The sequence below is a fragment of the Babylonia areolata genome, chromosome 7 (assembly GCF_041734735.1).
Source record: "Babylonia areolata isolate BAREFJ2019XMU chromosome 7, ASM4173473v1, whole genome shotgun sequence".
In the NCBI taxonomy this organism is placed as follows: domain Eukaryota; kingdom Metazoa; phylum Mollusca; class Gastropoda; order Neogastropoda; family Buccinidae; genus Babylonia; species Babylonia areolata.
Genome location: NC_134882.1, coordinates 3,663,549 through 3,679,191, shown reverse-complemented (window position 1 = coordinate 3,679,191; position 15,643 = coordinate 3,663,549). Strand labels below are relative to the sequence as shown.

The following is a 15,643-nucleotide window of genomic DNA, read 5'->3' as shown; positions in this document are numbered from 1 at the left end:
TCTGGTGATGAAAATCAGTTGCACAGAACTGTCTCAAGGCCTGACCATAGACACTAGAATTCCCTGAGATATTAGTGTCTATGGCCTGACCAAGCGTGTTGGGTTACGCTGCTGGTCAGGCATCTGCTTGGCAGATGTGGTGTAGTGTATATGGATTTGTCCGAATGCATTGACGCCTCCTTGAGCTACTGAAACTGTTAGTCTCGGTGTCAGAATTTCTACAGCTCAAAAACAGCGATATGCTGTGACGAAATTGACTTTTATCTCTCAACATTGGTCATGGTGTACTTACCCGTGACCACATGTAATGGTTATTTTGATTTTATTGTTGTTGTTGGTTGGATTGTGTTAACGAAACCTAAACTTTTGGAAAATGTTTATATGATTATGGGGTTTATTGCTTCAATATTTTTTTTCTAAGAATTAACACAGTCGTTGAACCAGTAGTAGTAAGTAGTATCACATGACAGATCTGTACTTTACGTTGATTTGATGGTAATAAAGTGACGTCATGTATGACCGACATTTCATTTAATTTTCATTGGCCTGTCAGGTCTTTAACATTGAAAAACTTATTACACCGATATATATATATATATATATATATGAAGTAATGCACTTCTGTCTTGCTGCTGGTAAGCATGTACACATACACTAGTACATCATACAAACAGGTACACACATACATATACACACACTTTTGCATTATTGGATTTTGCTCTGCTGGGATTTGGTCAGAGCAGATCTTGTTATGTATGTTTTCAGTGTTGGGGTTTATGCCAATGTGAGTTCTGCAGAACTCAAATGGATGAGCACTAAGTTTCGATCAAGAGCGCCAAAGATAACCAGCGTTCTCTCTCCTTCCATGGTCCAACCATCTGGAACATTCTTACATTTAACATAGACACTCTGCTTCTGCAGCCTATTACAAATCTTTCTCCACCACAGTTCAAAACTGCTTTTTAACCATGCTGTGAACATTTTATGTATGTGTGAAAGACTCTGTGTGTGTGTGTGTGTGTGTGTGTGTGTGCTGTAATGTTGTATTGCATTGAGTGTATGAATAAAATATATTAATTTGTCAATTACAGTTTAATAAAATTTTACTTGAAAAGCGCTTGGCTCTGCTTGAAAAAAAGCACCAAATATATGTTGATAATGTGTTTTTGTTTTTCTTTTTTTTAGTGTTGATTACTGTTATTATGAAGATATTTTTTACTGGCAGGCAGCACAAACATGCACATGCCCACACAGATTCAAACCTACACACAAATAAAAATGCACATACATACATGTACACATGTAATGATGTATACACACACACATCACACCTGCCACACTCACACACACACACATACACATGCACACAAACACATGCGCACACACCAAACATGTAAAAAGCACTTCAGGGTAGAAGGTTTTATTGTATTGTTGACTTGCCAAAAGAAATACTGATAATGTCTTGGCAGCCCAGACACAAATATTTAGCACACAACTGACAGGCTTCAGATAATGTCAACATTTTGACAAGCTTCTACTTTCCTCCAGCACAATTCTGCCCCACAGGTTTTCATAAATAAGAAAGACAAACAAAAGGTAAAATAATGACTGCTCCCAATTCACAATGGCAGCACATAAAAATGATGTTCTGATCTACATTCAGCTTCATTACTTTATTCTTTCACAAGGAGTCGATTATGTAAAAATTAGAAGCAAAGTAAAATTTAAAAAATATATCAGAAACACATTGTATTCTTACAAATGTGAAGCTTTTTAATTTCTTTCTTGTTGGGAATATGGTCACCATTGTGTTCTTCTGTAACTGCATAAAGACTTACACACATGCACACACACGTTTGAAATACAACTCTCCATCTGCCAATATGTGTGTGTGTGTGTGTGTGTGTGTGTAGTGTTTTCTGAGGCCTTTGACTTATACATTTTTTCGAAAACAAATATGGCTGTTTTGGAATGGTAGGCATGTGTGAGATGTAGGAAGAATAATGTGCAATATGCAGGATGAATGTACAATGAATATGTCTAATGCTAACGTCCATATTCTAAATATATTTCTGTTTAATAATTACGATGTAATAATTAATTGCAATGTTTTTAAAAGCGAATATGTGAAATGCTTTTATTTGAGAACATATGTTTATTACTCTCGTTTAATCAAATTATCTGCATGTGTGGGGTGGGTGGTGGTGGTGGGGGGCGGGGGGGTGCAGTGCGGGTGTGTGCTGATTATCTGGTTGTGGTTTTCCGCAATTCATCTTTATTCTTATCTTATCTGTCTATTATAATCAATGTAATACAATGTGCAGTATAATAGGCTGTTTATAATTATATTCAAATAATGTTTCTTAATTCTTTCTGTTTTTCCATTAAGAATACTAGTTATTACCTGCAGTGTGTGGATGTATGTATGAAACGATGTATGTGATATTTTTTACATTTGTATCTTCGTAATATTTGTAGGGGCTGTTGTTGGCTTTTACAGTTATGGTCCCCATGTTGTTTACTTGTCTATGTTGTGATAATGCACCTGACCAAATTTCTCCAGTTGGAGATAATAAAGTTATTCTTATCTTATCTTATCTTATAACAGCTATTCCAGATGCTTCACATCCGAGTTGTCTTCACCCATGATAAATTATTATTCTTCCAGTCCAAACAACATGGACTGGTTTGGGACATGATGAACTGAACAGTGCAGGTGGATACTTTAATTGAACAGAGGCTGTATAAAAGACGGAACATTAACACCACCATCAATTGTGTGATGTTTTGCTGATAAGACAGAGTTCATTGTCTGCATCCTTGTAATGAACTGTTGACAAGATACCAGATACAACTTTACCTGTCCATAAAACATAGAAAAGAGCAACACTCATGATAGACTGGAAATATCTTATCATCTTAAATTCAGATTTAATTAGGCAGAAACATGCGTTTCCATGGTCACTAAAATATTTATTAGTTATACTGAGGGTAAAGTACTGTAAAAGACACACACACACACACACACACACACACACACTATACACACACACACACACATTATGATGTCACCATTTCAACATAGTATAAAAAAAAACCAAAAAACAGGCAGAATTGTAATATATTCAACTTATAAAAATGCCAGTTATGACACATAAACCCTTACTGCCACTCAGTCCTTAAAAAATGCAGCCAGCTTTTCAAATTCAATGGTTGAGCTCATAGACTGTCAATACTAGACAGAAATGCAATATGACCTTTTTATTCATAAACAGTTAACTTTAATTCATTGGCATTCTGTCCTAATGTATCACAGATCATTAATTACAAACTGTCAAAAACTTTCTCATGGCTATGAAAAGCCCAAATGGTGAGCATACACACACATACGCACTCACAAACACATTCTGACAGCACCCATACAAAAATAGTACGATAATCTCAGCATTTTTTTCCCTCAAAACACATACACACACTGTAAACTACCTTGCACACTGACATCCCTCTGTGCACAACTTTCACTCTAAAGTTTGGAGGGTGGGTGTATAGTGGGCCTTTTACCCGTTTCTGGAACCCAGTCCTTTACTAATTTCATCAAAGTAGTGGTTGAGCATGTATGCATGAGAAATCTCTGATGATATAAACAGTAAACTGTTCAAAGGTGTAATGCATAAGTTTCCGTACTGAAGTATCATTTTTATTTCTCTCTTGTCTCCATTATTCATTCGTTATTCTTTCTTTCCTTTCTGTCTGTTTCTTCCAGGTCCCTCTCAGTTTCTTCCAAACACACACAACTGAATGTGTGTTGGGCTTAACAAATGAACATGTGCAGGGGTTAAGTACAAAGCAGTCACTGAAACAAGACTGCGTCATGGATTGACATCATGTTCTCACTTGGTGTTTTTCAATAACACATCAAAAAACTCATACAGGTGTTCTATTCTTTATCTCTAGCTCTACATCTGCACTATTTCGTTAAGCAACATAATCGTGAAAAGCATTCTGATTTATCATGAGTTCATGTTTATTTTCTTATTTATTTTTTCTTTTCTTTTTTCAATCACACATGAAATATGATATCTCATGCAGGTGTTCTACTCTAATCTCCTGCTCTACACCTGCATTACAGTACTTTGTAGAGCAGCATGATCATAAATAGCCAACTTATTAATCATTAGTTCATGATAATTTTCTTCTTCTTCCTTATTTTTTTTTTTCCCCCTAAGTGGGTGGTGAACACTAACAAGGTCTTTTACCCCATGCACAGTTTTTAACCCCAAAGGGGGATGAGGGCTTATTAGATACAGAATACAGATCGTTTACAAGCTAGTTTACAGATTATACAGAGAGAGGGGAGTGGTGGGGGGGGTGGGGGGGGGTGGGGGGGAGGGAGAGAGAGGAGCGGAGGGAGAAAGAGAGACTGACTGAGAGAGAGAGGTAGATAAGGGTGAATAATACATCCTGGCCCTTATGTTTTCATTTTTTTCCACAAGGAATGAGAAGAAGCAACGAACCAGTCTTGATTTAACTCTGAACCTCCTAAAGCCCACAGGCTTGTGCTGGGGTGGTGGTGGAGGGGATGGGCAGGGGTAGGGATGTAGATTAAAGAGAAAAAAAATGCTCATGTTGCTAACTATTTCTCATCAATGCTGATGCTGCTTTCCCAAAGGGGAGGTTAACATACATCATGCAAGTGACAGCTGTCTGGCACTGTGTGGTGCTCATCAGGCTTGCTGCTAGCTGTCACTAGAAACAGTAGCCTTCTCATATAACTCTTTTAAAGCCAACATCAAACACTTCTGTTAAAAATTAATGCTCCAAGAATGTTCTTGTTCTTGTCAGGGAAAATTTAAAGTGAGACATGGACCTGTACTTGGTGTCAAACATGCCATGACATTTCCAGGAAGAATCTTGGGAGCTCTGGATTAAAAGACGGGATGGGGGGAGAGGGGCAGGAAATGTAATGATATACTACATACACGATACAATGTAACCACCTAAAATAACTCAACTGTACACCATTAGACACAGAAACAAGAAAACATACATACAAAATTAACCTATTCAGGATGTTTACATACATTAACCTTTCACACATCAAAATTGCTTTGTCTTGTTAAAAAAAAAGGAAAAGAAAAAAAAGTGTAAGGAAACCAAAGTACGATGGCAGTATATTTCAAATCACAATGAATCCAGCCAGTCTACAAAACAAATTCATATAATTTCTATGATTTCTTACTCACAAACAAACATATCATACCACTCTCAAAATATAACACAAACACACCCAGTCACATACAATACACACAGACACAAACACACAGACACAAACACACACAGAGACCCACTCACAAACACACACACACACACCAACACCCTCCATTCAAACCCAGAGAGGTGCATCAATCACCGACCACACTCTCACTGCTGGTAACCACATCCAGGAATGTCCCCAAACTGCATGAAGCCGATGACTGACTTGGGCAGAGGCAGACAGCACACCTTCTGATCCACGTTGCCCTCCATCGCCTGCCGAACCACACAGCGACACAGCTGCTGCAGTGACACAGGCTCTGAGGTGTGTTTGGTCAACATCTGCATCAGCTCGTCCTTGGAGCTGGCCGAGCTCTGCACGTACACGATCAGCACCTTGATTCGCTCCAGCACCGAGGATGTCAGCCTGGCCCCCGCGGCCAGCAGCAGGCGGATGAGGGTGAGGTAGGAGGAGTCGCTTTCAGGCTGGCGCCGGGTGGTGAGGGCGGTGATGAGGGGGGAGGTGCGGGTTCCATCCAGCTGGTTGATGTCGGCGCCGTACGTCAGGAGCAGGCGCACTTTGTCCAACGCAAATGTCTGAGGGAGAAACAAAAACGAACAGAACAGTTGTACAAGTGCATGGAAAAATAGAAAAACGGACAAAACAGTAGTACACATGTCTGGAAAAAAAGAAAAATAACAGAACGATAGTACAAATGTCTTGAAAAATAGAAAAACGGACAGTAGTACAAATGTCTGGAAAAACAGAAAAGTGGACAGAACAGTAGTGCAAATGGCTGAGAAACAGAACAAGAGAGGCAAGGCCTTCAAGACTCACTTGTGATATACTTTAAAAAAAAAATCTAATCGTTAAAATGTGTTCTGTATTTGTTATTATAAAGTTTCAGTTAAAAAAGAAGGAGAGAAAAAAAAAGTCCTGACGGCAGATTCGAACCCTTTGTGTTCGGGTGTGAGGAAACTGTCTTACCCAATACACTATCGTGGCTCCTTAACTGACGTTAAAAAATTAAACATTTAAACATGCTTTTTTAAGGGTGATAAATCGATTGCAGTATTTGCAGTGAGAACGCTGTTCAAATCATATTATTCTGGTGTATCTTGGACATTCAAAAAATCTTTAAGGGCAGTTAAAAATTCTTTTTAAGTCCGTGGTAAAGGAGACGTGGCTATCGCCGCAATCACACTGCAACATTTAGCTGTTTTCTCTGGATCTAGATAGATATACAAGTTAAGTTACACCCGCCGGGAATGTACAACATGGTCGATTCAATTTCTCTTTTATGTTCATTCTAGTTTTATAGTTTTAAAGTTGATATGAAAATTGAGTATTTTCTTAAACTAATAACATGTTGAGCCAAGTACAAGTACTTCTAAACGTCATATGAAGTGAAAAGGACTTCATTTTGAGAAAATCAAGACTGGAAATTTTTACGTTTCATCAAGGATATTAACTCTCATGGTTTAGTATTTTTAACTGTGAACTCCGACTGATTTATTTGATGTTTTTATGGCAGTTTAGGGCATAATCCAGTAAGTGATGAGGCGTTCACAAATCTTTCTCTGAATAAATATTTAACGATCTCCTTCTCCAACTTTCCATCACATGTTATCGTGTATCGTCCATTGAATATAGGATTGAACGGGCAGGTCAACAACTTGAAACAAAATGGCGTTCTTTGCGTTCGCAAGGAATATGAGCACGTGCTTTGAAAATGTACAAATATGTGTACACAACTGATTTTTGCCCATGACCTTCAGGGCTCAGCCAATAGATCTATAAAGTCCACTCATAGTACTGATTTTAGTATTTTCCGAAAAAGACCACATGGGCAAATGAACGTAGTGAAAGCCCTGTACACTGAGAGTAAAACACACAAGCTTTTTATGTACTGAGTATAATTTCAAAATGTTTAAGATGAGAAAGATCAGTTAAAAGCAAATTAACCCCCCTCGTATTAATTACAGATTAATTTCCCTTTTTAGCTATCTGCACCAAAGACATACACCAGAAATATAACTTCCATGCTTAGCAAAAGAAGTTCCTGTTTGAACAAAAAATGATAAAAAAAACCCCAAAACTGCTCTTGTTGTTGTGTCAGAATATCAGATCAAAGTGCCAAGTTTAGAGAGAAAAAAAAAATATATATATATAACAGTAAATTCAGTTTGCATACAATTTGGCTTCTTTTTTTATTTTTTTGTGCCCATCCCAGAGTTGCAATACTGTTTCAAACAAGATGACTGGAAAGAACTGAATTTTTCCTATTTTTATGCCAAATCTGGTGTCAACTGACAAAGTATTTGCAGAGAAAATGGCAATGTTAAAGTTTACCACAGACACACACACACACACAGAGACAACCGAACACCAAGTTAAAACATACTCACTTTGTTTACACAAGTGAGTCAAAAATGACCGAACAGTAGTGCAAATGTCTGAGAAATAGAAAAATGACAGAACAGTAGTGCAAATGTCTGAGAAATAGAAAAATGACAACAGTAGTGCAAATGTCTTGAAAAACAGAAAAATGATAAAACAGTAGTGCAAATGTCTGAGAAATAGAAAAATGACAGAACAGTAGTGCAAATGTCTGAGAAATAGAAAAATGACAGAACAGTAGTGCAAATGTCTGAGAAATAGAAAAATGACAACAGTAGTGCAAATGTCTTGAAAAACAGAAAAATGACAAAACGGCAAAGCAACATAGTGTCAATTATTTTTTTACTTTAGCTGAAAACAACTATACAAAAATGGTATTAAAATTGTGTGTGTGTGTGTGTACATGAATATATGTGTATGCATGTGCTCCACATGTGAATGCCTTGTGTGTGTGTATGGGCGTGCATATGTGTGCCTGCGTGCGTTCGTGCATGTGTTCCTCATGTGTATGCCTTATGTGTGTATGTGTGTGTGTGTGTGTGTGTGTGTGCATGTCCATGTGTGTGTGTGCATGTCTATGTGTGTGTTTTATCAGCTGTGTGCATTCTTGCCCCTTAGGCAAAAGCTAGGAAAGTGTTGATGAATGTGGCATTTCAGCCGACTCCCAGCCAAGGAAAGAAACCAAGCACCACCCTGCGCACATTATCTTTCTAAAATGGCCTCACCACTGACCAACAGAAGTGTTGTATTGTATTGTACTGTATTGTATTGCATTGCACTGCATTATACTGTGTTGTGTCATGTAGTATTGTGTTGTATCGTACTACTTTTTTCTCACAAGAGATTTCAGGCTATTCTCCCTGGAGAGAACGCATCACCAAAGTACAGCACCGCCCATATTTTCCTCTTTTTTGCTGTCTGCAAGTGTATTTGTTTTAATATCAAAGAGTATTTTTCCAGATACAAACATTGTTTGCTGTGGGTTCTTTTATGGGCACTAAACCAAGACTGCAAATGGGACTTTGGCTTATCATCTCTCCCTAAAGATTAGCAACATTGGTTTATCGTCAGAAGGACAGAGGGAAACACACCCCTGACATCTATTCTTCCCTCCTTCAGTTACATGTTATCAGCTCCACTCATGGTAGCATGCAATAAACTCCAGTCAGCCCAATCAGTCTGCACTGATGAAGGGAACTGGAAGGTTTCCCCTAAGCTATGCATAGCTAATTCTTTTCTGCTTGAGAGTATTGTTCAGTGTGTTCTTGAACAGTGTGCTCTACCATAGTGTATTCGATCTGAAACTCTCAACTAGACCTTGAGTGGTGGTCTGGAAGCTAGTCATTCAGACCAAACAAATAAAACTAGGTCCTGTGTGTAGCATGCAATTAGTGCACATAAAAGAACCCATGGCGAAAAAACTGTTATCCCAGGCAAAATTCTGAAGGAAAATTCACTCTGATAAGAAAACAAATATACTTGCAGGCAGGAAAAAGTGTAGCATGCAATTAGTGCACATAAAAGAACCCATGGCGAAAAAACTGTTATCCCAGGCAAAATTCTGAAGGAAAATTCACTCTGATAAGAAACAAGTATACTTGCAGGCAGGAAAAAAGAAAGAAAGAAAAGGGTGGACCTATACTGTAGTGATACACTCTCCCTGGGAAGAGCTAACCAAATTTCACGTAGAGAAATCTATTGTGACAAAGATTAGTACCAATACCATACATTACAATGCATGGTTCTGTCCTGCTGTGGGTACCTGGCAAGCGAGGTGAAGCGCAGTGTCTCCTGTGTTGGTGGTGACATTAGGGTTCGAACCCCACATTAGCAGCAGCCGCACTGCGTCGAAGGTGGCTTCCTGGGAGATGCATGCGTGGTGCAGAGCCGTCAGCCCCATGCGCCCCCGGCTGTTCACGTCCGCGCCATAGTTGTGCAGCACCTGCAAAAAAAGTCATGATGTACAGAAACAAAAACAAACCTCTAAAACAAGAATAAAAGGAACCCATCTCCCTTCTTCTTTGTTTTACATTATAAACAGATAATAAATCCCTCCTTAACAAAATAAACTCACCCACACAAACAGACCAGAGAGCCTCGCCTTAATTAATAGTAATAATAATCATAGTAATAAAGATAACAATGATAATAGTAATACTTCTACAACTACTAACAATAACAATAATGAATGATAACTGTATAGCTCCTTCCCCTAGTTAATTCAGACTCAGTGCACAGGCAATCACCCATTCACAGGCAGCCATGCCAGAAAATGACAAACCAAACTCCACCACACACACACATCATCATCATCACCACCTTCATCATGTCCAGGTAGTTGTGCTCGCTGGCAAAGCTCAGGTAGGTGTTGTTGGTCACTCTGGCTCCTGCCCCTATCAGCAGCTTCAGGCTCTCCACTGACGGTGCCCGAACCACGATCTCCAGAGGACGGCCGTGCGGGTAGTTGGGGTCACTTCCCGCCTTGAGCAGCAGGTCCACCAGCTCCACGCTCTTGGCAAAGCAGGCTCGAACCAGGGGAGTCTCATCATCCAGGTCCTTGAGCTCCACATCGCTCCCTGCTTCCAACAGCGCCTTCACCACAGGCACGTTGGACTCTGTGCACGCCAGGTGTAGAGGTGCGTTGCCGTCCTCGTCCTGAACGTTGGGCTGAACAAGTAACAGGTAATTAAATGTTTGACCAGTGTGGTTTATTACTGAGTTAGCCTCAACATTTTTTTTGCCAAACAGATCAAACCAACAAGCCAAATGTGTATCAAAATTTGGCCAAATAAAAGCAAACCAACAAGCCAAGTGTGTATCAAAATTTGGCCAAATAAGAGCAAACCAACTGGTGTTCATCAGTTTACCATGGTACAGTACTTTAAACATCCTTTCTGCGAAACACGTTTTTGTCTATAGACGCAGAATTAATAAAATAACTTAATAAGACAGTGGATGGAGCACATGAAAGAAATGCAACTTGATTATCCCATTTGTGTGACATGATTAATGCAGATTGCATGACATAAATATGGGAAAGGAATGACAGAAGAGTCACAAATTCTATTACAAAGCACATCCTTTTCATTTTTTAAAGTGTCAGGGACACATATTCCTGTGTTACAGAAAGTCCTGCATGGTTTCCACTGCTGGTGCATGCACTGCTTAGTACCAGCTTATGATCATAGCACGTAAACTTCTCACACATTTGATATTTGCTCAAAAACTGAGCATTTGTCATTTTGTGTTTTTAAACATTAGCTGGCTACAGCTTTCCTGCACTCTTGTTCACAAGACTGCACTTTAATGCCGTTCAGCCACAGAATTTATATTGGAATTGTGACCTCTTTTCAGCCAGTCCCATCCAATAATATATAATCTGCCTTAATGACTTGACACAGATGGAATAATCAAATATACACTACTTACAATTCTGCAGTCCTTTTCATGTGTACAGGCTATACATAGGCATAGGATCCAATGTGCTCATAAAATATACATCAATATCATGATCCATTTCAGCATTTGGTCAGCAATGGAAGCATGAGCTTACCCAGCATGCACAACAGCCAAAACATGGAGTGTAGTTCTAAACTACAGTGTATAGGGAAAAAATAAAACAAAATCACGTACACATATGTGAATGTGGTCATGCAGTTAAACAAGTGAATGTGGGGCTGCAAATCTGAAGTGCAGGGCATGGTTTTTCTCAATGAACACACCAAGGTGGTAATTTTCTTGTTTCAATTTGTTAATTTTTCTATATCCAGAAATGCTTAAGAGGTTTTTAGTGAAAGATACTCACATATGTACATAGCTTTGTCAGCAAGCATACACAATGACAGGCACATCCACAGTCAAAATTTTTTTTTAAATATGCACCACATAAACACACACTACACACATTCAAAACATGTACATACATATACAAGTACTAAAACAGCACAGATTCATTCCCTTTCAGTCACCATTAATTCAAACTAGGCTATGGAAATGGCACTGACAGTTTTGAATGACAAAGTAGTGTGATAAAGGGAGTAAGTATTATGATGTGTTTTTCTAAGTATTGTGATATCAGATTAACTTATTCAAGTTATTGTGATGTGATTATTTTTTTAAACATGCACTCTCCCTAGTCTGTTGCAACAATGGCCAGATTAGCCCCTGCAATGTATTTATAATAATAATAATAATAATGGTATTTACATAGCGCTGAATCTTGTGCAGAGACAAATCAAAGCGCTTTCGCACCAGTCATTCAAACACATGCATAACTCTAAAACTGTAGAAAACTAAAGACAAGGAAGGGCAGGCAAGGGAGGCTATTTTGGGAAGAGGTGGGTTTTAAGGCCAGACTTGAAAGAGCTGAGTGTGGAGACTTGACGAAGCGAAAGAGGAAGTTCATTCCAATCGCATGGTCCAGAGACAGAAAAAGAACGGCGGCCAACAGTCGAGTGTTTAAATCTGGGTATGCGTAAACAGAGTGGATCCGAAGCCGATCGTAATGAGCGAGATGAATGTAGAGGTGAAGGCAGCTGCAGAGATAGGAAGGGGCAATTTTGTGAATACATCTATAACATAGAGTGCTGATCTTGTACTTTATCCTGATCCCGATGTGCACTGTTTATGTACTGATATATTATCTTCAGTGTTGTGTTGTATGTGATGATTTTGTGTGTGTATGGACATAAGTTAGTGTTTGAGTGATTGATTGGATGTCTGTACAAGGTTATGCATGTTTTTAGTTTTAGTGCTCAAATGCACATTTTAATCGTCAATTTTTACATTGCACAGTGCAGTTAAGCATGTTTTACATTAAAAGGCACCTTATAAATTGAACTATTATCATCATTAAAGTCTGACCTGTGCTCCCCATGCCAGTAGCATATTGACCATGTCCAGGTTGCCATCACTGTGATCACTGGCATAGTGCAGTGGGTACCTCCTCAGGTAAATGGACGGAACATCCGTCCGTGCTCCTCGCCGCAGCAGTAGGGGCACCAGATCCACGCGGTTCAACTTGCAGGCAAGACACAGAGGTGTCAGCCCATTGCGACACACCTCATTCACCAGATTACCACGAGTTGTGTCGCTACTGACAAACAGCAATTCAATGTCATAGGATGTACAGTTGCCTGACGCGATGGCTTGGTAGATGTTTTCCATCTTTGCTTCTGATTTTGCTGTGGGTCTGTTTCTTTGCTTTCAATAGTGACCTTCAAATGAAAACAAAATAAGAATATATGAGTGAAGGAATGACACAGCCACTGATCCAGAAGCATTAGTGATTGCACAACTTTTGTGCCAATCAACAAGATGGAACAAAGACAGCAAAAAAACAAAACAAAAAACCAACTAAAAACCCAGCTACAACACACACGACACTAGGTGTAATATTAGGAAGAGCAAGGGTATAGTGACCTCAAATTCATGTACTGGGTAACTTTTTTTCAGACTCAAATCCTTAACTGCCCCCCACCCTCACCCAAGCATGTATGTGGAGGGCTGTGGGCATGGGTAAGCATGTTGCTGCATGAATGTATGCAAGTAATTCATCATTTTGTCTGATACAGGATGGATCTGGATCTGGATAAATATGTTGCAAAAGCCAAGGATTGACTATAACTGAAACAGGGTGTGTTAAAAAAAAAAATGCACTATATGGGGGAGGGGAGGGGGGTAGTCTTCACACAGGAGTAGGACTGGTGGTGTTAACTCTGGGCCATCTACCTGAGCTGCGCCAGCTGACTTGATATCATCATCAGACAGGTTATTCCACTCCACTCTAGTTCTAATGAAGAAGGAGTTCTTGGATTGTTTGGTGTTTGATGGTGGTACTACATAACACCTGCCGTTTTGTTGCTGACTGTTCAACAATGTTTTGTGTAATTCTAATACAATCATTGTAGCATCTGTAGGCTGCACACAATGCTTATTTTCTTTGTGTGGCTTCTTCTTCTTCTTCCGTTGAGCGACCACAATCAACACTCTGATTCTTATGTCGCTGTAATGAAAGGGGGGCCTACCAGTCAGCGCTTAAAAATTTTTTAAAATATATTTTAAAAATGCATTGCCAGCCTTGCTGCCACCAAGACATCCCATACAGATGTGTGGCTTTACATATCTTTCTGGTGGCAGTGCTGCCACCGACCCCTCAACTGAAGAGGGTCAGCTTGAGGCCTCGACGTCGGTCTTGGGGGCTCTGGAGCTGGAGGCCCTGCAGCCTCATAGTTATACTGACCCTCTCCCTGCAGTGTGTGTGTGTGTGTGTGTGTGTGTGTGTGTGTGTGTGTGTGTGTGTGTGTGACAACTAGAACTTATGGAAGTTGAAATAACAGTGGTGGTACGGATGTGTTTAATTTAATAATAACAGCTTACACCTTATAGAAAGTCAGTACATAAATACAATGCACATCACACAAATAACTGACAATATAAAGTTACACTGAAATATTCATCAACAATGAAACTAAACTAGTAATCTGTGGCAGTGATATCTCAACTGACACAGAGCACCTTCTGGCACACTGCGTAAATATATGCCCGTTACTTACAAAAAAAATGAAATAGATGTGAAGTAGCGTACGTGTCACTGACCATATGATACGATTTTTTAAGACTAATCGAGACAACGAACATGCATAATGTTTCATTGTTTGCCCACATGAAATGACTCAGATCACGTAACTTCCATAAACTCGACCTTTGTTGATCTGTTCGTTGGGTATTATAAAATAAACACAGAAGAAAACAATACAAACAGCAACCAAGATTACCAGATCTGCTTGCGCGTGAGCAAAGCTAAACATTATATGTTCAAGATAAACATGATCTAACTTCTAGGCCTATTTTAGTATTCATGATCAAAAAGACAACTGATCTTGTTCGTCACTCTTTTTCATGTTAGTTCTCAAAGTGCCAAAAGCAGTCTGAATTTCATTATGAGGTACAGTCACGTTGTTGGATCAAACATTCGTATGCATCTGTATTATAAAATAAACACAGAAGAAAACATTACCCATATCTGCTAGGAATACAACTAAAAAAACATCACTGGCTTCTGACAGAAAATGACCAGCAGAGGAGCAGCAGCCCAAGTTGTCAAACAAAGGGACACAAACCTTGATTGCTCAAGAGTAACATCCCTATTTAGTTAGGAAAAGAGAGGATATCCCAGTCAGTAGAAATACAGAAGATAAACATCGTGTTAATAATTTTGGAAAAGCTCTCCTTAATGTATGCCGCTCAGATAACTTATATATTTTTAATAGTAGGCTAGGCGATGACGTTAACTATGGATAAAACACAAACGTAAAAGACCAAAGTACTGTTGATTATGTTATTGGTGAAATTCAGTTCATGTCACTAGTCCATGATTTCAGGGTAAATGAATTTGATCCTTCACTCTCAGATATTCATTGCTCTGTCCACACAAATTTTGTCATGTCAAGTAAGTCACGTGTAAATGTAGAAAGTACTGCTCAAGCTAGACATGACCGTGTTACTCAACTGACTTCATGCCAACGCATGATTGTTTGGCGTACAGAAAATGTACCAAATGATGTTAGTGATGAAGACATGTCATCCTTAAATAATATGAAAGATGATGATGTTAATGACATGTATGATGTCATGAAAAAGGTAATCTTGAACACTTGCGACAAGTATGGCATGCTTAAATCAACAGCTCCAAGACCCTCAACAAATACCAAATGTGTACACAACACTAACAAGGCCTGGTTTGACCAAGCATGTAAACTAAGCAGAGAAAGGTACAACACATTCAGAAACGCTCATCTGAACGACAAGGACAATGTAATTCTAAAACAAGAGATGAAAGCAGCATGTAAACAGTACAAATCCACAATTCGAAAAGCTTTAAAAAACCAAAAAAACAAAAAACAACAACAACAGAAAATCTATAGTTATGGATATAAAATTTTAAAAAAAGAAATCATATGATCCAAAACGCTATTGGTCTCTCATAAA

General features: G+C 39.0%; 1 protein-coding gene across 1 annotated transcript; it reads right to left on the bottom strand.

Annotated features, from left to right (window-relative positions):
- Window positions 1-1,410: 1,410 nt before the first annotated feature.
- Window positions 1,411-14,769, bottom strand: LOC143283661 (uncharacterized). Its single transcript, XM_076589877.1, has 5 exons — window positions 14,673-14,769; window positions 12,518-12,870; window positions 9,974-10,321; window positions 9,417-9,596; window positions 1,411-5,850 (listed from the first exon to the last, which is right to left on the bottom strand). Exons 2-5 carry the CDS (start codon window positions 12,818-12,820, stop codon window positions 5,422-5,424), a joined length of 1,260 nt encoding a protein of 419 aa, XP_076445992.1. The 5' UTR covers window positions 12,821-12,870; window positions 14,673-14,769; the 3' UTR covers window positions 1,411-5,421.
- Between the last annotated feature and the right edge of the window lie 874 nt (window positions 14,770-15,643).